This window comes from Amphiura filiformis, chromosome 10 (genome assembly GCF_039555335.1).
Source record: "Amphiura filiformis chromosome 10, Afil_fr2py, whole genome shotgun sequence".
Lineage (NCBI taxonomy): Eukaryota > Metazoa > Echinodermata > Ophiuroidea > Amphilepidida > Amphiuridae > Amphiura > Amphiura filiformis.
The window spans coordinates 48,423,898-48,450,045 of NC_092637.1; the positions used below are offsets into that span (position 1 = coordinate 48,423,898).

At 36.5% G+C, this 26,148-nt stretch overlaps 1 protein-coding gene across 2 annotated transcripts in view; it reads right to left on the reverse strand.

The window, feature by feature from the left end:
* Positions 1–244: 244 nt before the first annotated feature.
* Positions 245–26,148, reverse strand: part of LOC140162977 (RNA-binding protein 24-A-like) — a 71,739-nt gene continuing 45,835 nt past the window's right edge. For both annotated transcript variants that reach the window (XM_072186300.1, XM_072186301.1), the window contains exon 5: positions 245–3,099. In XM_072186300.1, the coding sequence (XP_072042401.1) occupies positions 2,757–3,099 (343 nt within the window). In that variant the 3' untranslated portion in view covers positions 245–2,756. The remainder of the gene's footprint in view (positions 3,100–26,148) is intronic.

A 26,148-nucleotide genomic window follows, 5' to 3' on the forward strand; every position in this document is an offset into this window, starting at 1 on the left:
CCAAGAGTGGAAGATGGGTCATTTGAGGTTACTGCCCTTTGACCTTCTATTGGTGACCTTGTGACCTCAAATAATACTTATTTCCACCCTTGCATCTACACATATCTACACCAGACCTAGAAATTCATGATTCTTCTTGCAGGTGAATTTTTGCGAGAATCCTTGATTCGTGCAAATTTTGGATTGCTGCGATTTACGTATATCCACCTCCCGTGGATGTGGATTCACCGTTGATTTTTTAACGAGAATCTTTGCGCAAATGGAATTGCGTCAATTTCTAGGCCTGTACATTAGCAAGATTAGGTGGCTAATCGCTACACTAATATTAACTACTAAGTGATGTTTTTGCTATAGTTTCATCTAAATTGTATAGTATTATGTAATCATTATTATTTACAACCATTTTACTTTGGGCTTATCAACATTGTGTCTTTGGATGGAGATCGAGATCAACAATAAATGTAATAATAATGCTGAATTGCATTTTGCAAATCCCTGCATCGATTCATTTTATTGGCCGAGATGAAGGAGCAGCACCAGGGGTCATAGGATGATGTCCCCATCACAGGATTTGGCCCCCACTTCCAACTACATGAAATTAATGGAATATTCACTTTTTTTGGCCAAAAATTCAAAAATTTAGACAAAATTTCAATTCTTCCCCTTCTCCCATATTCTGGCACAAAATGGAACATGGATCAGAAACCAAAGTCCCAATGTAGATAGCCCTTACATTGTATAAATATGTTCACTTAATAATAGATATGTATCAACGAATTTTGTGCACTTGCACACAGAACAGGAACATAAATAATTTTCTTCAACAAATTTAAACATTTTTTAACTGTAGGGTTAGGACGACAATAACATGAAAATTGTGTGCTCCATAGGGTGTGGAAGTTTAGAGATTAAATAATTGGATTATTTATAATATTTTGGGTATAATCATTCATGCAATTGCAAAAAATATATAATATAATTAAGGCACTTTGTCTGCATAGTAAACTGTTGGCTCCATGAGGTTATCTTTTAAATATTCCTAAAAATAAAGCGACATATTTTAAAACATCCATGGGGCATATCAAGAGTTAGAAAGCAAGGCACATGTCAGTGTAATGATATATTGGGCATTCCATCAAAAGTTCACACCCCTTGTGGAACTTGAGATTTTGGAAATATCTACACAGGGGGAGTATGAGTTTCAAATGGAATTTGCACATTAACCAACTCTATTTGAAATGCATTCTCCCTCTGTGGAAGGTTCAGGTTGAATCTTTCTCAGAGGGTGAATGAATTCAAATGGATCAGCCTAATGTGTTCATTCCATTTGAAATTCATACTCCCCCTGTGGTAGATATTTTCAAAATCTTCCACAGGGGCAGTGTGGATTTTAAATCGATTAGTCCATTCAGTGTTTTGAAGTAACATCAACTTTAGTATAAAATTTAAATTAAGGTAGAAAATTTAAATATGTGTGTCCTTTATTAAAAGGCTATATATACAATTAACATGAATTCAGAGGTAAATTGGCAAACCTTAAAATATTATCGCTAGCACGCTTGTCACGGGACTGCCTACTTTTAGGCTTTTTAAGCCTGACATCAGTAGTTCCTTATACCATGTAGTCCCAGACTCATAGCCAGGAATTTGTTGCAAGGAGTGCAGAGAAATTTCAAAAAAGCGGACCTTTGTTGAAACAAATTGCATGTAAAAACATGGATTTTATGGTCTTTTTCTGAAAAGTTCCACAAAAGAATGTAAGCACTCATTTATATTTTCTTCAAATTATCATCAATATTGTCAGTCATATTTTCGATTGCACCCTTGTCTGTGAGGGTAGGCTAGCTGGTCCCATCAGTGTGTTTTAACACAAAAACCTTCACAAAGTCTAAGACACTATTTAAGATTTGCAAATTTGCTCTCTAGTCTGAATAATAAAAATCTGTGCAGCAATAATTATGACACTTTAACAATTTTTTACGTTGCAGTATACACATTACATTAACCCCATGAGAACTACCTGCCGATTGGCCGAAAAGGAAGTTTTCATTATCGATTGGACCAATCAGCAACATTGTTAGAATGATTTCACCACCCAAAAAAATTGGGGAGAATTATTTGCAAAGCTCCATTCTGATTGGTGATTAAAGTGAAGATATCACATTATTGACCAATCGGAGACAATGTTAGATCGGCAGGTAGTGCTCAGGGGGTTAACCAAGTTTGAAGAGAGTGAGACACACAAATTTTGATCAGGTAGTCTTTTATAGGTGGTCTTCTTCGAACTGAGAAATAATTGTGCGCGGCAACAGCCATGACCACCCCCGTCTGCATGGTGCCGAAAGTCATGACTGATATCCTCTGGCTTGTCATTGGTTAAAACTTGTTGAAGACATTAACCCCATGAGAACTACCTGCTGATTAGCCAAAAAGAAGTTTTCATTATCAATTGGACCAATCAGCAACATTGTTAGAATAATTTCACCACACAAAAAAATTGGGGTGAATTATTTGCAAAGCTGTATTCTGATTGGTGAATAAAATGAAGATATCACGTAATTGACCAATCAGAGGCAATGTTAGATCGGCAGGTAGTGCTCAGGGGGTTAAAAGGAGGCAAAATAATATATAAACGTCTTCTTTATATGTGGATATTTGGGTTGCCATGCCAACAACGCAAAACTATACCACTGATTGCAATTAGTCCATTATTATATAATGTCCATTGGTACATAATACAAAACACCAACATAATCTTATTGCATCCTTTCAGCCACCGGTTGTCCCGTTGGATAAGCTGCAGTCGTTGACTGTGTGTATGGCGGCGATGCCGGCGCAAGACCCGCTGCCGTTTGCTGAACCGGGTACCCGTAACCTGTAGCTGGTGCAAATCCGGCGGTAGGGTAGCCGGCGGCGTAATGCTCGTAACCCAGAGACGCTGCGTTGATTTGTTGTTGAGCGTATAAGGAGGAAAGGTCGTATCCGTATGGAGATTGTTGGTGTGATGCGGGGTGGAGTGCTGCAGCTAGGGTTGGTTGAGTGGCTGGAATTACGTAGGTGGCGTGGGGATACATACTGTATGGCGATGCAGCGGATACCCTGTAGCAAAAAAACAAGAAATAGGGGGAGTTTGGTTAGAAATCTGTGGATTTATATAACATCGGTAGATAGGAAATACCGCCTATGTACTTGTGGCCCTTGAACATGTTTAAAACAAAACTGCCAAGAGATTACATAGGAGGATTTGCTTTAAACTTCTTTAAACTACTGTTTGCTTTTTATTGTTTGTTATACATGTATTATAAACTATTGTTACAGTGAAGAGAGATTAAATTGACATTCGGGGACAAATGGTTTGTGTGAAATTTGTTTTTGCAGATTTGAAGATTATGCAGATGTGTTGAACTTTTAATATTTTCTACCCCTTCCTATAAGTTGATGAAACTTGCTTTTATGAATACAATGCTTGCCACCAATTTGTGTAGTTGCAGCCCTATGACATTTGTCATTGTAGTGCAGGATATCTACAAAACTATAAGTACCCTAGTACTTTATCCATGAACAAACACATAGTATTTAACCTGTTTAATAGAGGTACAATAGGTGATGTTGTAATAGTGTTTTTATAGTAAAATAGGCCCCACCCTCTGTCCTACTCTCTTTCCATTCCTATTGTCTTTATGTCAATATGAGGTAAAACCATGTGGTGAAAATCAAATTTGAAGTCTTGTTTACTCCTGCAGAAACTGGTAGCAACTTAAGATTGAGAGGTCTGTACACATTTGTATTTGGAAGTACCTCGTAAAAAGCTCAGAATTATTTCAATTTTCGCTTCAATAGATGACCTAACAATCTGTATGATATGACCTCAATGGCAAAACCAATGATCCCAGTGAATGCTCAAAAATATCTTTAAATCTTTAGGAACAGCTTCAAAGTGAAGGATAAGATCATGGCATCTTTATTCAGAGTGAAGGATCAATTGTGTAAATGTCCATGGACAAAAACTGCCAGCATTGACTAACAAGAAATGTCTTTAAAAAAGACAATGCCACAGCTCAAGATCAAGTTTCATAATTTAACATTGATAAGTGCCTGATATGCTGGTAATTTGTTGTGTGTAAATTAATTAAATAGATGGGACATATGGGTATTTATTGGTAAATACCACCAAGGATATACTAAGAAATACAAATACAAATTTACTCTTAAAATGTGTGCTAAATATATTTAAATCAGAATCTTACTATAAATAGCTATGAGTTAGATCTTTGGGCATTCAAGTTTATCACTAATTTTTGCAGTGTATGTTGACATTATTTGTTCATGTGCTCTGGCCTATAAAAGATATAGATTACATGCATGCACTATTCACCCCTCCCTTCATTATGCTCAGAGCTGTAGCTATTATGACCTTGCCCCCTCCCCATCTGGTAGCCCTTTACATTACAGATGTAATAGCCTCATTTGTTTGACAAAGTTCAGTGCCTCCCATGTACCAGTGAACTATCTTACATCATGACCACGCCTCATAGAGTATGAGTTTTGAAACAAACTTTTCCCAATGTTATCATCATCATTCTATGACTATGCAAGAAAAATGTGAACATTTAATGATAAAAATGTGAAAATTTAATGATAAAAATGGTCTTGAACATGTTGAAGTTATGAAGTTAATCTTGCATGGTCTGCAACAGGCTTAGGGAATGTCATATTGGAGCTCTTTGAGCTTCTTCATCATTTCATCCCAGTATATCAAGACAGAGACATTGCCCACATTCACATCCCACCACCATCCCACAAAGGTCGGTAGGCTCCCGACACCACTGCAGCCAGTCCGGGCTTCAGGAACCAGACTCTGTTACTGGAGATACAAGTAGGTAGTGTGGATGCTCCTGTCACATTTAAGTTTTGTTAATGATGCATATATCATCGCACCCATATAAGGTATCCAATAATGATTTCACATCTTACATATGACAGGTTCACATGTAAAATATGATACAGCTAAAGGCTGCCTTATGTATTTTTTACTTCACATTGTCAGTGTATGTAGAGAGATACCTATCCTATAGCCCTCTCCCACACGGATGTCAAATGCAGACGACAGGTTTCAAATTTTCTATAAAAATTCAAAAATTTCAGAATTGTACATTTTCATGACCATATTTGGAATCAGCATGAAAAATGCATTCAAATGAGTACAAACAAGCCTAGTATTGGTTCAGTGGTTCTTGAGATAGCTCTTGATATTTTGAGAAATTATCTCAAACTTTTTATATTGAAGCCTATAGCCGGCCCGCAGAGTATTAATACTGCCAATGTACATGTAGACAGATGTACATACATTTGTAATGGCTAATTATGAGAGCCACTAGTTACAGTTCAAGCTCATGTTCATACACACACAAAATATGTACACTAACCTAAAACACTAATACTATAAAGAACTTACACTGCTCAAATTTAACATACGGCAGTACATGGTGAACTTTACCCGATATCCAATATCCAAATTGTCCGCCATGATTTGACTAATTTAATATGATGAGAACATGAGCGTGTTTCCTGAATGTGAAGCCTCGATGGAAACAGACTACATCATCAACTCATCCAAGAAATAAAACCAAACTTACATCAAAGATGTTTACACAGAGTTAAGAAATTATGCGATAAACAAAATGTCACGTTTGCCGGCTTCTTAGCGACACCTCGTTGTTTATAAAGCCGGTCTTGCATCTGTACTAACGCTCAATCACGGACATTTCGTTTCTAAGTTCATTAAAACAAATGTTATGTTGGTCAAATTGAATCTGAGTGACAAATGATGATGGGTTTCATATCATGTATAATTCCAATGTAATTGAATTGACTGATACACATATGGCAAATAGGGTGCAAATAAATATCTATGGCATGTTTAGAAATTCTGTATTGGTTAATAAAATGCAAGGCTGCAGCAAGCAGGGCAGCCATGGCTGCCCCAGTTTTTGAGAAATTTTAATGTTTTTCTTTATATCTGTATTTCAATTTGGCAATGTTTGCATTTTGGTCGCCACATTTGTGATGTCCGCCCCACATTTTTCAACCTTGTTACGGCCCTGATAAAATGTACAATGTAAGATGGTAAACTGGATCAGAAGTACTTCTTCAAAAGTTTTGAAAGAAAATTGTCAGTGGCACAGCTGTAGGGATCAGGCTGAGAATATGGGTCAATTTTTATACTAGGATCCACAACATGCTCATCTATCAAGGCACAGTTCTTTAATCCCAATACAGTTGTACATTCATTGAATGACCTTTGAAAATTTGGGTACACAAATTCATACTCTGGAAAACTTGAGGTTAAATTTTGCACTTTGATTGTTGAATTGAGGTTATTGAACTATGCCATTGGGAGGAGGCCACTGTGGTCAATGTTTAGTGTGCCTTTTGCTACAGCAAAAAAAAGTGTCAAGATGCTGACCAAAGCTGCACTGCAGATCCAAAATTGCAGTGAAGGACGCTGCGGCATTCATCACAGAAATGACTATAAAGCCTGCAGAAATTTGTATTTTCTTAATATAAATCTGACTCTGCTCTAACGAAAATCAATATTATGCTTCTCATAAGAAATTATCAATGCTTTGGAAACTAAAATTACTGACACTATAAAATACAAACAGTCACTTTGTCTCTTTTTTGTTCTTTCAAAAAAAATCATCCCAACTTCACTCAAAAACGAAAAGGACCTGTTCCAAACTTCACAATAAACATGTATCCAGCTTGAAAAGGAAAAGTGATACAGTATGGATCACTATTATTTTAAGAGTACAAATGAGAACAAATAAATAGCTCCAAGGACCCGGGTTACGTTACCGAACCTGTTATTGTTGTCCGCTAGAATAGCGGTCGCCTGGCCTTCTACCATGACAAGTTGATTGCGAGTTCATGTTTAAAGCGCAGCTCAAATTTTCTACCGTTGGGAGCCTATGTGGGTAAATATTAACACGAAGATACTCAAAGATCTTATACAACACAATCTTTGTGACGCAGTTCTATGACCTCCACATACACACACAGTCATGGAATGACCTTATATTTTAGGTATGAATACTCATACTTTGCAACGGAAGGTAAATTCTGCAATGTCACTGGTCAGTACAAGTTTTTGGACTTTGTCATTGGGTATGAGGATGTATAAAGGTCTAACGATACCTGTATTTTGGTTTAGGGTAAATATAGGTACAAACTATAGAGATTAGGTTCACAATAGGGTGGACAATAGGGATGAAGAGTGTTTAGAGTGACATTTAATCAAACAACCATCCTACTTTTTACACAAAGTTGACCATATGGACCAAGTCCATCACCATTTTATCACAATTGACACTTTCATTTACGAAATCCAAGTTGTGCAGCCATTTAAAAGAACAAATTTACAGACACAAGAGGACATGTTGTTGTCTTTTTCAGTGGTGTGTCCAGGGCTAGGGGGGACTTTGGGTGCTGAAGCCCCCCGCACTTTGTTAAAAATCATGTAAAATCAGCCGTTTTTTGGCGATTTTAGCCATTAATCCCCCGCATAACTCTGAAAGCCCCCCGCTGGAAAGGATCCTGGACACGCCGGTGTTTTTGCCACATAACATTTGCAGAAAAATATTATAGTAAGCTGTCTTTGTACCCTACCTATATACATTATATGATCAAGAAATTAATACAAATTGGTTGCAAATGAACTGGAAAGTAATTTTTGAAAGAAAAAGTTTTCTTTTCTGTAGGAAAAGCCCTTTGATACAATATAAGTGAAACATGTTTGAAGGCATTCAATGTTTTTACGAGACTTTATTCATCATTTCATGCATCGTAAGCATGGTAAGAGATAAATTGTTTGTCAGATTCATATTCCAAAAAGTGACACGACTCTTGTAAATAAAAGATTTTTTCTATAATTTATTGAGATTTCAAAACAACAGGCTTAATTAATCAATAATGACAAAGTCACAATTAAATTTAGGCCATTGTTGTCTACCTAGGGGGCATGTGGAAGTTCCGTCCATGTAAGAAGCAACGTGCACAGAAGCTTGATTTGATGTTCTTCGTGTGTCATGGCGTGTTCACAAGATTTACCTTTGAGTAAACAGCATTGGGCTATTCCAGTTGGCATCCATACACCCCCTGTGGAAGACATGACCTTAATTTTCCACAAAGGGAGTGTGAATTTCAAATGTGATTACCTGCATGGGTGACTTCATTTGTAATCTACACTCCCTGTGTGGGAGATTAAGGTCATGTCTTCCAGGGGGTGGATGTATTTCAACTGGAATTGCCAAATTTGCTGTGGGAGGCTGGGAAAAGATTCATCAATTGTATTCATTCATAATGAAGTTAATTTATTATTTCCTTTGGATTTAAATTCCCATTGATCAATTACAACCACCACAGTTATTACTGGTATAGATATTTAAATTAACACTGATATCACTGACATGTACTACCATTAAATAGTTCGTAGTAAAATCATTGGTTCACCTGGTAATATTGCTTTCATTCATAAATTTTGTGTATGTTTTGTTTCATAGCTCCTGTTTGAGGTTTTTTTTGGACCATGGTTGTTTAAATTCTAGCATCTAGTGGTGTAAATAGGTACCATTATATGTATTATTGAAAACCCTTTAAACCCAGCCTTTAAACCCAGCCTATACCCCTAACTCTAAACCCTTAATTTCTCAATCATAATGTACAAAAGAAATTCTACCATTATGCCAAATTATCAATCAATGATTTGCCTGTAGAATTTATAAGCCCCAAACTCTTTGACATTCTCTTGTTTTTACTTTTTACTGATAAATCTTAGAATTATAATTTTCAGTAAATATTATCAAGCCACATTCTATCATGATCCAAGTGTGTTTCCACATGGAAAGAACAGTTAGACAGCATCATCTGAAGAAGCATACACTCTTAGAAAAGGAGTTCTAGGGGTTCTACATGTAGGACAGCTAAAGAAAAAAAAGAGCTCTAGTGCTATAAATAGCAAGAACCCCAAAATGGATCTTTCTGGCCTGAACCATGTCTAAAATGGTTCTTTCTGCCACTTATAGTTCTCCACAAATCTACTAAGGGTCAACATAAAAGACAGCTTTAAGAACTATTTTAAGACCTATATTTTGCTTGGAGTCCAGTACTTAAAATGTAGCCTATAGTAAATAGGAAATTTATTCGAAATGGAAAATATTCGACTATAAAGGTCATGTACCCCAGACACGCACCTGCGTCCTCAACCTAAACTCATTGATCTACAATCAATTAAAGCTATAAACATGAAATAATTAAAGTAATTGATTGGAACAACCAAATAGGCCTATTGTCACTTAGTAAATATTATGTCGTATTCATGATCATTTAGATATCATTGAAAGTTTATGATGCATGAAAAACTAGGCTATCACCGGTCGTCTATATAGTTTAACACAAGCTGGCCACAGGTTTCAACATAAAAAGTTTTCAGATAATCTAAAATATCAAGAGCTATCTTATCAGCCACTGCACTCTCAGAACATTGGTTAAAAATTTTAACCAACTTGGTTAAAATTTTAACCAACCATGTATTTACAGGTGAACAGCCCAACAGTTGGTTATATTGTTAACCAACCTGGGTTGGTTAACAATATAACCACAGGTTGGTTAAAAACATTGACCAACTACTGGTTAACATTACGGTAACCAACCAGTTGGGCAAAGCATGTTGGGCAAAATGGGCAAAATATAACCAATAGTTGGTTAAACACTATGAATGGGAAGTTCATTTCTTTGTTCATATTTTAACCAATTGGAGACATTTGAAGGCAGGAAATTATATTAGAAACATTTTATCGGGTATAACACTTAGTTTAAGTGTGTGCGAGGCCAGACTGTGAGCAAGACTTACGATGCTTTATCGACGACAACTAATTAACTGGTAAGCTTAAGCTTACCGGTTGTGGTGGTAGTTGTCGTCGATAAAGCATCGTAAGTCTTGCTCACAGTCTCGGGCCTCGCACACACTTAAACTAAGTTATATACCCTATAAAATGATATACTTTATAATATAATTTCCTACCTTCAAATGTCTCCAACAGATCTTGAAGACCCCAATCCACAGCTTTGCAGCAAGCCACTCATATCCGCCATCTTGTTTTCTGAAATGCATTTTTGCCCAACACAATGACCAATCACAGTTCACAAAGGAACACCATGTGACCATGGTTGGGCAAAACCATACTTTGCCCAACGTTATTGGCGGGAAAAGGATGTTTTTTACCAAGGTTGGTTAACTTTTAACAAACATTGTGTAAATACCATATTGACAGGTTTGACCAACCATGTATTAAACTGTATTTTGCCCAACTTCAAGAATCTTAACCATTGTTGGGCATTTTTTAACCAACTGTTTTCTGCCCATTCATTTTTTATCCAATGTTCTGAGAGTGTGGAACTGGGCTTGTTTGTACTCATTTTAATGCATTTTTCATGCTGATTCTAAATATGGTTACAGAAATGTTCAATTCTGAAATTTTTGAATTTTTAGAAGAAAATTTGAACTTGCCATCTGCAGCCAATCCCCTGTTTGGAGAGAGTCAACTTGGGAGCATATTGGTTAAAAAGCATTCAAAAATACTTGCATCTCATGTAAAAGGCAGTATTAAAAGTGCAGTGTTCTTTAGGTACAGATACTGCCTTTGTAGGGATGGCAGCAGGCTATTCCAGTTGAATCCATTCCCCCTATGGAAGACATGACCTTAATCTCCCACACAGAGAGTCTGAATTTCAAATAGGGTTCAACCTGAATGGGTGACTCCATTCGAAAGCTACACCCCCTGTTTGAGAGATTAAGGTCATGTCTTCCATAGGGGGTGTATGGATTTCAACTGGAATAACCAAATAGACAATCATCAAGTCACACTTCACTGGCAGTGATTAAACAAAACACATCCATAAAAATTAGATTAATTTTTCAATATTAACTGGGCACAATCTCAACTGCATGCCTATTGTTGCGGAGTGTGACTGAATGCTACTGAATGCTCATTTAAAAAGTTCTGAGCGTGGAAAAGTAGGCCACTAAATAACCTGGCGTGTTGTTGTTGTACTATTGGGTAATACTTTGAGGGGGTTGTATGATCATCAAGCAAGTTGTTGGTCTACCTTTGATGTTATTCAACTTTTTTGAATGGTTACGACTTCCAGTTGGTCACTGAAACACGCATAGATTTTGATAAGGCCGGGTAAAAACAAATTTTTTTCAAACTGACACGCGAATTGGTGTAACGGGTCGTGCAAGTTTCCCCAACCAACAGCCTTTTTTTGTATTAAAAAATATCCACAAATTTTACTGACACACGCCTGAACAACTGCTTATATTAAAGCAATGTACTTTTAAAAATTAGTTTAAATAAATATTTTAATATTTATTAAAAGTATCAATATTTTAAAAGTATCAATCTACATAAATCATGGCTATTTTTAGAGCCTGAAATTGGGGTTAATTTAACAACAACAAAATTATTTTTTAAAACCCATTAAATTATCAATTTGTCATCAGCTTTGTAACAAACTATTTTGTTTAGTCTAAAAAGAATTTTTCAATTACAGGTTAATAAATGGTATAATTTGTTGAGAGAGAAATTATGCTGAATGTTGATACATCCAATGCACATCCCCCCTGTGGGGCTCGTGCATTGGCCGCATCAACATCGCAATGTGCTTGCATTCTCATGTCCTATCTCTCAAGCAACAAGGGATCTGCATAATTTATCAACCTATTTTATGTACACGACAAAGTATTTCTGCAATTTCTGCTATTTTTTGTAACAAACAAAATACTAAAAATGTCAGAAACTTTTACCAATATTATGTATGCACCTACTGTGAAGAAAAATGAATCACTCTGCAAATGCACGTAGTACGTAAAACTGTGCGCAAGTGCAAAAAATATTATACAATATGCACTCCGCACATTTTTCTAACAGCTTTTCTGATTGGCTATGTGGCTCTAAGAGTGAAAAGAATCACAAGCTTTTTTACAGGACCAGTGAGATGCTGCGAACCAGTGTTGTTTACAGATTGTTTTGCTTCAAACACTTAATCACTATTTTTAATTACCAAAAGAAACAAATGCAACAATTTCCCTGGACCATTTCATTGTGAAAATTAAAATACATCCTTGCACTTCTAGTAATTCCAGGAATTCAACTAAAACCCAGACTAATGAATTCATAAAATCAAGTCACTTGAAAACAATATCATCGTAAATTCTAATGACCATCAATCAAAAATATGAAATACATCAATTTAAAAATCCAAAAATGGTTTCCTTATATATCTACAACATCAGAAAGTAACAACATAAATAATACCTGACGTTCATGATCACCTATTTACAAAATTCTAAGGCCCCTCTGGTTTACAACATTATGTCCAAAACATTTTACTAAATCAATTCATAACTCCCAATTGTGCCATATTTTTTTTATTAATAATCACATTTCATATGGCTTACAACATATTTCCCATGTACAATGTCCATGCATATTGACTCGTGGCATAAACCAATGTCAGGAGAGCTTTGGGTGGTCGGACAATGGTTGCACTTTTTTTATCGTAAATTTCAAAAATTAGCATTAATAATGTTATTTTCTTGTAATTTTTCATATCTGAAATTAATGTTTAGTGAATTATGTATGGCATGTTTGCATCTGAACTGCATGGATTGCAAAATATCACAAAAATTAATGCAATTATAGTTATGAAAATATTTCATGTTTTTGATCATATTCAATAGCTTGCTTAATTTATGGGTAATTTTTAATACCATAAGTTCAAACTCCCTTGGAAATATAAAATTATATAAAAAAAGAAAAAAAAAAAAAGAAAAGAGGTACTGGTATATCTCCTTTTTTGTGGGTTATAAGAGTCCAAAATAGTCATCTCCAGAAATGCAGTTTACTACTTTCTATTAAAAATATTTCTTCATTTGTCGATACTGTTGTATGCTCTGTGTGCTAGCCATAGGCTTCAACATAAAAAGTCCCAAGTTTTGAGATATTTTCTCAAAATATCAAGAGCTATCTCAAGAACCAATGAACCAATACTAGGCTTGTTTGTACTAATTTTAATGCATTTTTCACTCTGATTCCAAATATGGTCATGAAAATGTACAATTCTGAAATGTTTGTATTTTTAAAGAAAATTTGAAACTTGTCATCTACACCCGCATTGAGAGAGTTGATGCCAAAACCTCCTTTTCTCTATTTGACATTAATACTGCTGTATCTTAAGTTTTAAGAAAGAACTGAACAATTGATAATATTTGTTTATTTTGAAACCACTTTGATATTTTTGTACTACACAGGTCATACATTAATTCAAAAATATCTGGAAAGGAGAAATGATTGAACAAGGAAAAATAAATACAAATAAACATAGCTATTGAAAACTTATTAATGAATATTCATGAGCTATAATGTGAAACTCAGCAGGGGACAGTCACATGAAATAATCCCAGCGTCTTTTCACATCTTGCCCAGCCACTTTTAATGTAAAACAACATTAAAATCAATTGGTAATAACAATAATAACAATATAATGATTTCATTTAAAACTAGACTTGGCTTGGCTGGGGTTGGTTGGCTGAATTTTATGTTCCACCTCTCTGGGGTCATTTTACAACATTTAGAATTTTTACAATTAATGTAACCGATTGGTACTGCCACCTCAGTCATGTCTTGGGATTCATGTAACGATTTCCCTCAGACGGCAGGGTTGCCAAAAGATTTCAGCCCGAATCGCGGGTCAAATAATCGAAAAGTCGCCCAATTTTTCTCTTTACCATTGGTTTCTATGGGACAGGAAACTATCGGAAGTCGCGGGAGCCAATGTTGAAAAGTCACCCAATTTTTTTCTTAACCATTGGTTTCTATGGGACAGGAAATTGTCACAAGTCGCGGGGAAAATCTTCAAAAGTCGCCCAATTGGGCTACCAAATCGCGGGTTTGGCAACCCTGTAAGACGGCTGAAATCTCAAATTGGATTCCTAATACAGGGTGGAATATAAATGTCTACTACACATTGTTCCCAAAGTTAAAGCGAGTTTCAATGTTCTTATAAATCATTGCAGTTTCATTATTCCATTCGGCACACCTGGTTCATCACCTCAGAAGTCATTGCCACAATACTATGATGCATAAAATGCAAATTGCATTGTATAATATTATATGCACATGGTTTTGTTAAAAAGGAGTATTTTTAAAATATCGTTCGCAATCTAGCGATAAGAAAGGTGCGTTGTTGAGTGGCTAGGGCACTGAGTAGAAAACCAAACATAAAAAAAAATTAAAAATTAAAAAAAAAAAACATTTTGAAAGAGTCCTGCACTTCAATACTGTTATTCACAAAATTTATGTTTTTTTAAAAGACTTTGTGCCTAGATAAAATGATCCTTCCAAGAATATGGGAAACAAGTCCATGGCGAGGGGAATTTACAGCAATAGTAACTTTGTGAAATTGCTAAAAAAATGGGGCATTTTTACCTGAAAGGAGATGCAAAAGCATTCCCACATGAGTGGAGTGATATACGGAGTGATACAGATAGTTATAAATAGAGTGCGGGGCAGGGATCAGGTTTGAGGTTTGAAAACTTATTTATGCCTTTATGAACAATCTTCATAATATAATGAACCTCAAATAAAATCAATTTCAATGTCAGTCTGCTTCACAGACACCCTATAGACTCAAATTTATGTTATCCTAATGTCTCTCTTGTCTAACATTTCCTTCCAACAGAGTAACATCGGTTCTCCAAAGCCTACTATAAAGTTGGGAAGTCAAAACATTTATGATGATTTTCTACTCAAAGGAGACATGGACAATGTTTTATCACGGATCCTGCTGGACCAGAAACCTGTCATATTTACATATTTTATTGCAATTGTTAATATTTTGATAGATATAGTACCCAATGCTTGTGAAAAACATAAATTAATCTGTCAATATTTAATAGGAAATCGTGAAAATGTTTCTTTTCCTCAAATTTATCGCTGCATAAAATCAACGACCTTAAATTATCAATAAAAACATTTTATTGTGTACAAAAGTTAACTGAAAAATATAATTATTTTTAAAATTGATATAATCTATGTTAAGAACCACTGACCCAAGGGCTAGATATTTCATTCCAATCCAATGCACTCTTTATTTAGATTTACAATATTACATTAGCATTCTAAATTTCCGAAAATCTTTTCAAAAAAATTTAAATGGTCGTCTGCAGCTGAGACCCCTTAGAGAGATTTTTTTCTTTTCTTTTCATTTTCTTGTTCCCACTAAACAGAAATTTAGTCCATGCCCTTGAAAAACTAGTTTTCAAGTTGCTCCAAGTTTAATTAAATTCCAATTTTAAAACACAAATTGACAGATGTTTTCTGACAAAATTTACTCCCTCAGTTGCCCAATTTATACGACTTAAAAGAATATTTGGGTCTTTATGTTGTGTATGTACATGTACATGTATCAATCTCATACCTGATCAATAATTTTTTATGCTTTTTTTTTAAATGCACAAAATGAGACTTAGCAGTGGTGTAACTCGAGGAAAGGGGCAGCTCTGTGAGACATCTGGTCCCGCCTCCCCTGTGGCATGATCCGCTGTCCTGAGATTATAAATTTTTAGGCCTTTTTTGCCTATTTTTGACAATTTTCATCAAATCCCCCTCACCTTGCAAGTTGCCTCCCCCAAAACAAATACCCCTGGCTATGCCACTGGTTGGAAACAGGTCTAAGATATAAAATGCCATTTTTGGACAATTTGGTCCCGTAGTTCAAGTCAGGGTGAAACCTCTCCCCTGACCCCAGTCAGTATAGGGCCATAGACAGCATGGTGGCCAAGGAGGCCATCCCCCCCCCCCCATTTTGAGAAATTTGCTATTGTTTTCTTAATATCTTTATTTCAGCATATTTCAGCATATGTGACCCATCACATCGAAACACGGCAGTTGTCGCTAAAAATGAACTTGTAGCTTTACCAAATTAAAGGACTGGTTTTAAGCTTTAAAATGGCACCTCTTCCATTAATGTTGCATGTAGAATAGCGATTTTATGTGACAAATACAGTTCAAATTTCTTATTATTTTCTTTATTTTTCGGGGCACATTTTCTTTATTATCTTTAAATGTGGGTTTCCGACAACTGCCGTGTTTCGATGTGATGGGTCACATATATTTGTATTTTGGCCACCCCACATTTGTGATGGCGAGCCCCACATTTGTCAACCTTGCTACAGCCCTGGTATGCCACTCCCTAAAAATAGAACTGGGCTATTCAAATGTCATTTATCTGAGGCAACGTCCAGAAAGTAGAACTGTTACCCCCACCCAACAACATATACATGCCCAGGTACTTGGCATAATAATGTACGCAACATGATCTGGGTTCATTTATCCGCCAGGCCGATATCATGTCACAAAACTGGTTCTCCAACAAGCAACTGTCACATATCTGTGCTAATCTCTGAAAGATAACACATCATCATAAATCTCTGACGCGATGAACACATCACCAACGTACACAACATTATTTGTGTCATTAATGATGTGTTCGATAAATAGGGAGTTGAAGTCAATTTACAAGTGTTAACTTGTTTGTTGCAAACCACTGAAAGATAACACCGCTTCCCCCAGTTTTGTGACGTGACAGACGCATCAGGTGTACATACGCAACATGATTATACGTCTCATTTATTCGTATGACTGTAGAAACTGGATTAGGACATGATACAGTACAAATGTCACTTATCTGTGGCAACTGGGCTGTTCCATTTGATATCCATACACCCCCTATGGAAGACATGACTTTAATCTCCCACACAGGGGGCGTAGATTTCAAATCCCCATGGAAGACACGACTTTAATCTCCCACACAGGGGGTGTAGATTTCAAATCCCCTTTGGAAGACATGACTTTAATCTCTCCTACAAGGGGGTGTAGATTTCAAATGGATTCACCCATCACCCAACCCCATATGAACAACACACTCCCTAGATGTGGAAGATTCAGGTTACATTTTCCACAGAGGGGGTATGGATTGCAACTGGAATATCTCAATTTATCTGACTGAAAGATAACACCCTTCCCCCCAGTTCTTGTGCTGCAACAGCGCCAACATGAATGCACGGTAACATGATCATGCCTGTGTCCGATCACATTCATGCGCGCTAATGCATGATGGCATTGAACTTCAAGTATGTGAAGCATCAAAGTGATTGTAATTAAAACCTGATCTATGAGAAGCAACGATGAAAGGATCCTTGGCCATCCAGTCTACGCTTGTATGAACCATTCACAGAGTTCAAACCAAGTAAGCAGGCCCGTCACGCAGGGGGGGGTGCGAAGCGAGCAAAAAAATGTGTGTTTTTTACGCCTTATTACCCAAAAAAGGTCCAAATTTTGGGAAGAAAGTCCATTTTTTCTCAAAATTGCCCCCCACCCCTGGAAAAAAGGTCCACTTTTTCAAAATCAGCACCCCCCCAAAACAAATCCTGCGTACGGGCCTGCAAGTAAGCATACCCCCTCCCCATACAGAAACTAAAAAACACTGTCCAAAAATCAACCGAAATTCATAACTTCACCCAGTTTGGATAGTGGCACCACCATAATATGATTCAAACCAAGTAACCTTACAGAAACTAAAAACACCATGCAAAAATCAACCAAATTCATATTAAACTTCACCCAGTTTGGATAGTGACACCACCATAATATATTTCCTTGGGTGCAAAGGGGGGGTACAAAGGGGGGGGGGCAACTTGTACAGAAAACAAAGTTGAATTGTACATGAATATTATTTTGATGGGGTTGGTGTGTGGGGTGGTTGGGCAAACCCCAAGTTTGGGGGTGGACAACAGCACTGTATTTCATTATCCACAATTGAGTAATTAATAATTGCATGGTTTTAGCCCGTTGGTGACACCATAATTTGCGCTCAACCAAGAACAGCGAGTCTTTTAATCTTGGACTTTTAATCATTTAAATAAGATCCAACATACCAAGTCTTGGACTCTTCAATTTGGCCCTTGTCATCTTGGAGGAAGACATTTCACATCAGCTGGCTTTTGTACGGGTCGACAACCGGTGTCAACTATTAAAATGTTATTGCGAGTTCCCGGCGTTATTTCACATAACATTCTGCAATCATCATCTTTATGCAAGCTTACAAAACCCCCTGCAGTCATTGGCGTTTAAGTACGCCCAGCCGGTGTGTGTCGCAGAAATGGTTTTTACGTCAGACACCGGGGAAGTGACGCTGAACTTATAAGTTGGGAAAGAATATGATTTTATTGGGAAAAGGTTTCTTTGCTTTTCCTTAAAACAATTAGTAATCATTATCATATTAGACTCATCTTCCAGCACTTCTACCATAGATCTTGTGTTCCAAACCGGGGGTTTCAAAATGCTCATTTCGAAACAGATCTAATCATTATTCTGTAAAGATAATCCTTAACTGACTAAAAAATTAAAACTGCCAACTTTTGAACAGTTTTTCTTTTATCACATAGCCTACTCTTTACATTAGCAAATTTGGGGCAAATGTAAATACTTTGGCTGACCAAAATTGTACCATTTCCAGCACATTTTTAAAGTGGTGTAGCATAAGTCATCCTAGGGGGGGCACTGACCATGATTGGGGGGCACTGGGCCTAATGGGGGCACAAGCCATTTTTCAGCAATTTTCCTATGGGATTTCTAAATTTTCAAATCGATTGGGGGACACATGCTTCTCGTTCATGCCCCTCTGATGCTACGCCACTGACTTTATATGGTTTGCACTTCCCTGGTATGTTGAAGTAGTGCAACCCCCTGTATCATCTCTTCCTCTCTAATGAACATAGCATTAATTACCTTTCTCCAGCTGTCATATGTCTTGTATGGTATGCAACATATGTCAATACCCATCCCACACCAATGGTTGAAGTACAACTGATGATACTGAAATCCTTCCCAAACCCATCTTATTGAACCAATACTAGGCATGTTTGTACTCATTTCAATGCATTTGCCTATCTATATTTCAAAAATGATGCATTTGCCTATCTATATTTCAAAAATTTAAAATTTTGAAAACTTTGTAGATTTTGATCAGTTTTATAGACATTTTTTGAACTATAGTGAGGACGTTCCAATAAGTTGTGGTGGGGTTAATGCAAGACATCTCAACTAACTGGACATGACTCCTGGACATCACTCTTTCTCAAACCAGGGGAGGTTTGTTTTGAGATGGAAATATGAAGCCAATACCAGACATATGTTCTCGGTCAATGTATTTTCCTTGCCCTTGCACCTTTAAAAGTGACCATAAAAATGTAAAAATAGGATAATTTTTATCAGTTTGCAGAATTTTGCAACATGGGTCGATAGTGACGAAATGTACCTCAATGAACGGAGCACATCTAGATCTTGCAAAACATTGTTTATTTCTTGACTATACATGTATCGACCAAAGTTTAACCAGTCTATTCTCAAAATGAATACAAAGGGAACCTGTACAAAGTAATAGGAGTGTCATTTGATATGGAAAGAGGTGACATATCATGTTGCAAAGGATTCTGGGAAGGGTAAGACATCTTCTCTGAAGTATGGCCATCTCACTCTTGCTGGGAGGAGTTTGTACAAAGTCAGAGTTTGTTTTCACAAGATATGGAAACATCTTCATCAAACCTCTATTGCATCTTTAGAGTACCAGAAACTATGAGATAACATCTTTGCTTGTTCTGTTAATGCACATCAAAGTTTGTTTAAGCTGGGTCTCCTCAAAGAAGACAGATTCACTTTCTTTGCAATTTAATTAACAGCAGAGTTAATGCACATTTAATCAATTATTTGGTGGGTATGCTACAATGGAATTTGGAGATGGTGGGCCACTCTGAAAGTCCCCTGAATTTTACCAAAATAGGGAACTGAAAGACCCCTAATTTTTGGATAATTTCAAAAAAAGAAATTGCTCATTCCTCACATTTCTGTTTTTCCAGATAACATTCGATCAGAAAGCCAAGAGAGACCCTTGTCTTTGACCATTTGCAGCTCTGAAAGATCCCTTAAACATATATATTTTTATTTTTAGATTCAGGATGTATATTAACATATACCGTATTTCGTCAAATAAACGCCCCCAGGGCGTTACATTTTCAATTTTAGAACGATAATTCCCGTTAAAATCATTAGGTAAACTTAGAACTCACGTTAAAATGACGAACTATGAACTAGAAACACTGACTTCTGGTTCACTTCCGGGTTTCCAATCCAGATTTTCGCCAAAAAGTGACGCTATTATCGACCATTTGGGCAACTTGGTAAGCTTACTACACAAGATATATCGGCATTTTTGAAACATCTTGGTTGAAAAAAGTGGTGGTGGCGTTTATATTTGAGGGGGCGACTATTTGACGAAATACGGTATATTCATTGTCACATCAGTGCAGAGTAGGTTAGATGTGAAAAGTTTAGTTATCATGGTTATGGATATTTAGTTATTTCATGTTGCTTGTAAACAAAATGTATGAGAAAATGCTGTGATCATTTGTTGCTGGAAATTTTTTTTCTGGATTTCTCAAATCAATGTAGTGCAATAAAATTGCTCCCAAAAATGAAATTTACACAGCCTTGGTTTCTGTAAAGTTTGAACTGCTTGCTAACTGCTATTAACCTAATTGCATGTCAAACTGTGTAGACTCTCATTGATCTGGGTATGTTGAAATTAAGATTTAATTTAAAATCTGGTCAACCAGACATACCTATTTTGACGGACGAACCGACGTTGCGACTGAAACCTTCAGTCTTCTAATTGCATGTCCTTCGTAAAAAAAAGTTCTGAAAAGTTCACCAAGTGCATCCTCCAATAGCATCCTGCATCCTCCTCTTTTGCATTCTCTCCTTTCATCTCACACCCTTCACTCTAACAAACCCTTGGCCTACATACCTCAATCTAATATAGCACATATGTTACTCCCAAAATTAACTCGCCAAGAACAGATGTAACACCTAGAGCGCCGAAGGTCTGGTGTCAAGTACTTTTTTAATACCGATCATGAACAATCACCTCTGGAGATGAGAATATAAACATGAAAGTCATGACTAGTTTAATTATCACCCACAATACCCAGAGAGTAAAGTTCCCTCATGTGATACTGTTGTAAATGAACATTAGTCATTGAGTATGAGATTAAAATATGTATTAGGCTTATATAATAGAACATTCACTAGGATCCACAGCATGCTCATCTATTAGGGCACAGTTCTTTAACCCCAATACATTTGTACATTCATTGAATGACCTTAGAAAATTTGGGTACAAAAACTCATACTCTACAACTTGAGGTCAAATTTTGCACTATGATAGTGTAATTGAGGTTATTGGACTATGCCATTGGGATGAGGCTCTTCTGGTCCATTATGTGAGGTTATTACTTGCAACATGATACATAGAAATGTGAAATGTCATGAAGATCCAGATTGGGTTCGGTAAACATTACACACGCAAACATTCGGCAAACATCATTTAATGTTCGGCACCTCGTATCGGCTTATACTTAAATCACATGGACAGCTGTTAAGCTTTCATCACATGCTAGAACTCGCATTCAAACTTTTACGATTTTATAGAGTTGGAAATATCTCAAGAATTAGATGGACTATTAATTACGCAGCATGTTTGTAAGAATTTGCATGTGTTTTAGGTGTAGATGTCAAATGTGTTTAAAAAAATTAAACTTCATGAAATTTGTGACACAAGTGAAACAGATTTGAATGTGTTGCCTGCATTAGGGAGCTGTAACATCTAACTCGCCCATTTTAAACTCGCCATTTACCTGTCCCCCTGCATTGGATCAGTGTTTCAGTAACATGATCCAATCAGAATGAAGTCAGCAATAATGGAACTGAAAAAATACAATATAAAATGAATGAAAATGAACAAAAAATAAAACTAACTTTGCAAGCTAGTTCAGTATTCCAAAGATTTGAGTATTTTCAACATCAGTGTAATGGGCTATTGCACTTAAAATCCAGACTCCCCCTGTGGAAGATTTTGGAAATGCTTTCAACAGAGGGAGTATGAATTTCAAACGGAATTAACACATTAATTAGCAGCTCCATTTGAAACTCACTCTCCCTCTGTTGAAGAACCAGGTTTAATCTTTCTCAGAGGGTGTATGAAATTCATATGGAGCTGCCTGATGTGCTCATTCCATTTGAAATTCATACTTCCCCTGTGGAAGATATTTCCGAAATCTTCCACAAGGGTAGTGTGGATTTTAAATGGAATAGCCCTTAGGTTACTAAACAAGTAAGTAATGGTGTAATAACTCACTTTCAAAATTTCCAACTTTGGCATGTTGTCACATATATGTCTATTCTATCACTTAATAAGAAATACGTAAACTTGATTACGTAGTAAAGTGCATTTGCGGAAACATAAACACATAAAGTAATGTCAAGAATGGGTTGTTAATTTTACGTGCTGACATCTTGCACATGATCGGATCTGTACTTCAATTTGTCGATCCCCCATTTCTATTTATCATGATATATGTATGACAGGCTAGCATGTCCATATCTTAACCGGTCGTTTTGGCCCTTCCAACGGATGACATGTACACTGTCATAGAAGTGCCCCCTCTTTGACATATTTATAATGCTTTAAAAAAGTTTGTTAAGTTTATTATTCTCAAACTCATTTACAAAACTCCTGGGATTATTGAAAAGAGCCTACCCATAAGGGTACATACAATGCAGGGTTCACAGGTTTTTGCCGAAGGTGGAAAAAACAGTGGATTTAACAACCACTTGGCAAAATGGCAAAAACTAAAAAAGTGATAAATAGTTTTTTTCATCTCAAAACAAATTAAAGTTACAAAAATACTTTCCTGAGTGTGTAACAAGGCACGATTTTGTAATTATAAGTAACATATTAAGAAATAAAAGGCATGCGTTTCAATGCTCACTAGTGCATGAAATGCGACTTACCAAATTCAAAACTTTTTTATTTTAAGGACTTGATGAGACAAAAAATATGTTAAATGATTCATTGAAGGGATGAGTTACTGTTTATGAGCTTTCTGTATTACTTTGTAATATTTGAGTTTTTGCCAAGTGTCCTTACGCTCACGTATATGCTTTATTACACACTGCATACATACGTATCCGCCTAAGTTTTCCGAACATTTTCGATGATGATTTGAAAAGGTCTATAACCTTTGGTAAAACTGTAAACCCCTGCACTGCAACAGTGACAATACATTAAAATTCAGTCGCCTCACTTTATACCAGTGCAGCATGCTGCACCCTGCACATATGTCATCCAGTCATTACACAGCCAAATTGTTTCATTAGCGACGACAACGCCAACGCCAAATGTTGTGTGTCTCAAGATGTCGTCATCCAGTGGTGACCTTTATCTTTGCGTCTGTGTCGTCATCAGACGCTCTATCTATATAACAACATCCTCTAGAATGCAAAGCCCTGTATTAAACTTGACGCTAACATTTGACCTTTGTGTAACTGTTGTACATTCGTCCAATAACATAGAGTGCAAAGGTCCTGCATGGAAGTTGACCTAAATGCTTTTGAGTACAGTACAACATTGTACAATATCTTATCACATCATCAGAATGTCCACTCTATTCCAGATGAAAAAGGTTAAAAGGTCAGTGAACTATGCCCTCTGAAGATGAGTAATTTATAGAACCAGCATGACTTGTGCTGTAGCGTAACTAGCCAAGTTAATTTGATCTACGTAGACGTAATAATGGCTGTAACAAATACGCTTTGACGTGCAACATGCTTGTTGAAAGAAAATTTATCTTTCGTTTCAAGTTGGCACAAGTAAAAGCATTCTGTTTGTTAGGAAGATAGGCAAGTCCACAACAAAGAATTGGAGTCCTGTTATACTTTAGTTGAATAACTTTTAAAGCATGGAAATATGATTTTAATATTGACACAGATTATATGTTTGGCAATCAAGAGCCAGAGGGGGTGGGGATCGCTGAGTGTGTCTTGTATTAAATAATGTATTTGTCAAAACACTGCTCAAACTTATCAATGTAAGAATATTGATGTTGACTTGATGACTACATTTTACACAAAAAAAGGAGTGATGTCACTAACGTATTGAGCAGAATTCCAATATTGGAACAATTCAAGCTAATGATGTCACATGCAACCCTGGGGTGCCACTCAAACCCAATGTGCTGTCATGCATGAACAGAAATTCATGGGATAGGGATTACACCCAAAATCATGGAGCGCATCCCCAGGGGTCACTCCCATTGTGGCCTGTACACCATCCGCGATAATCAACTTTTGAAAAGCACCCTAAACAAGGATTTAACCCTTGGCAAAAGCGATACCCTTTTCACACCCTAAACAGGGATTTTATTCCTTGTATCAAATTTCATACCCTAAATTTCATTTCCGTGTATTAGCAATTGCAATTTTGCTACCCTTTTTCCAATTTTTCATGTTTTTGACACCGTAAACACGGTACGTGCGTATCGTGCCTACCCACGAAAAACTACCCTTTTTTTGCGTTTTCATTATCGCGGATGGTGTACAGGCCACAATGGGAGTGACCCCTCGGGAGCGCATCCCAATTCAGGCTTTTCTGATAGGCTAACCTGCAAGTAATACCGTTGATGGTAGGAATTACAATGATAGGACCATATCTATTTTCCCTGCCATTTCATTCCGAATTTCACACACACACCAAAGAAAAAGTGATCAGTAAGTCAGCATTTTAAGTTGGACATGCGAGGGCCTGCTCCAGGATGAAAACACCATGATCGCATGCACATACCCCCTCCCTCTTATAGGGAATACATTTCTACACCATAATACTCTTGTTCTTATTCTCATACACTATCTGTCAGTACACAGTTCTTTAACTTCAATGCTTCTACATGTATAGAATGACCTTTGAGTGGAGTTTATTGGACTTTGCCATTGTGGATGAGATTTTGGCTTACAGTCACACTGATAGCACATATCATCTATTTGAATGTACCTACTAAATAATGCTGATGAAGCACTTCCGTGATACGACTCCCAAGATACAAATCCCATGATTATGTTGCGTCAAAAGATCTATCGTATTCACATTACAAGTCAGATTTACATAAGGTGCATATATATTTCGACAATAAATAGCACTGCGGTAATCACTGACAAGCCCTCGTCAGATATCATAGATTTACATGTAGGCATTAAATATTAATACTCTCCGTGCACAGGGGTGTTAACGACAAGTTTCAAATTTTCTTTAAAAATTCAAAAATTTCAGAATTTTACATTTACATGACCATATTTAGATTCAGCGTGAAAAATGCATTAAAATGAGTACAAACAAGCCTAGTATTGGTTCAGTGGTTCTTAAGATAGCTCTTGATATTTTGAGAAAAAATCTCTAAACTTGGATTTTTATGTTGAAACCTAAATGGATGGCCAGCACGCAGAAGAATACTCATAGCACAGAAATAGAGAGGAACAGCTGACGTGACAAAACACACACCATCGTTTTACACTAAATATACATTCAAATTTTTAATCTGTAATAAATGGTCTAGACTGCGAGCCCACTTATATTTAGCGCTAAGACATTTATCATTAATCATTTTTTTTCTTGAAATGTTGACACTTGATAATTAATAATAAGAATAAGTGCTTCCGAGATATGGAGTAGATATGAGGAAGATGGTGGTACCGGGTGAAAGCCCTTTGTGTAGCATTGAAATTATTTTATATTTTCTTTAGACCAAAAGGCTGAGTGAGAACCTTTCTTTTTGCCATCTCAGATTTTCAAAATCAAACTTTTCCAGAAAGGGTATAATTGGCTGTGTAAAAATCCAGTTTGGGGTTTCAAAAAAGCACAAGTATGAAACAACTAAATTTCTATAGAATTGTAGATTCATAACTAAATTTCTGCCTAGAAAGGTTAGGAAATTGGGTTCTTTGAACCATTTTAGTCCAGTTTAGGGTACTTTCCTCACCTTTTTTTTTTTTGGGGGAGAAGATTTTTAGTTGGTGGAGTGCAAATATCCTAAAATTGGTTTTCCTCACTTTTTTTGGGGGGGGGGGGGAAGATTTTTAG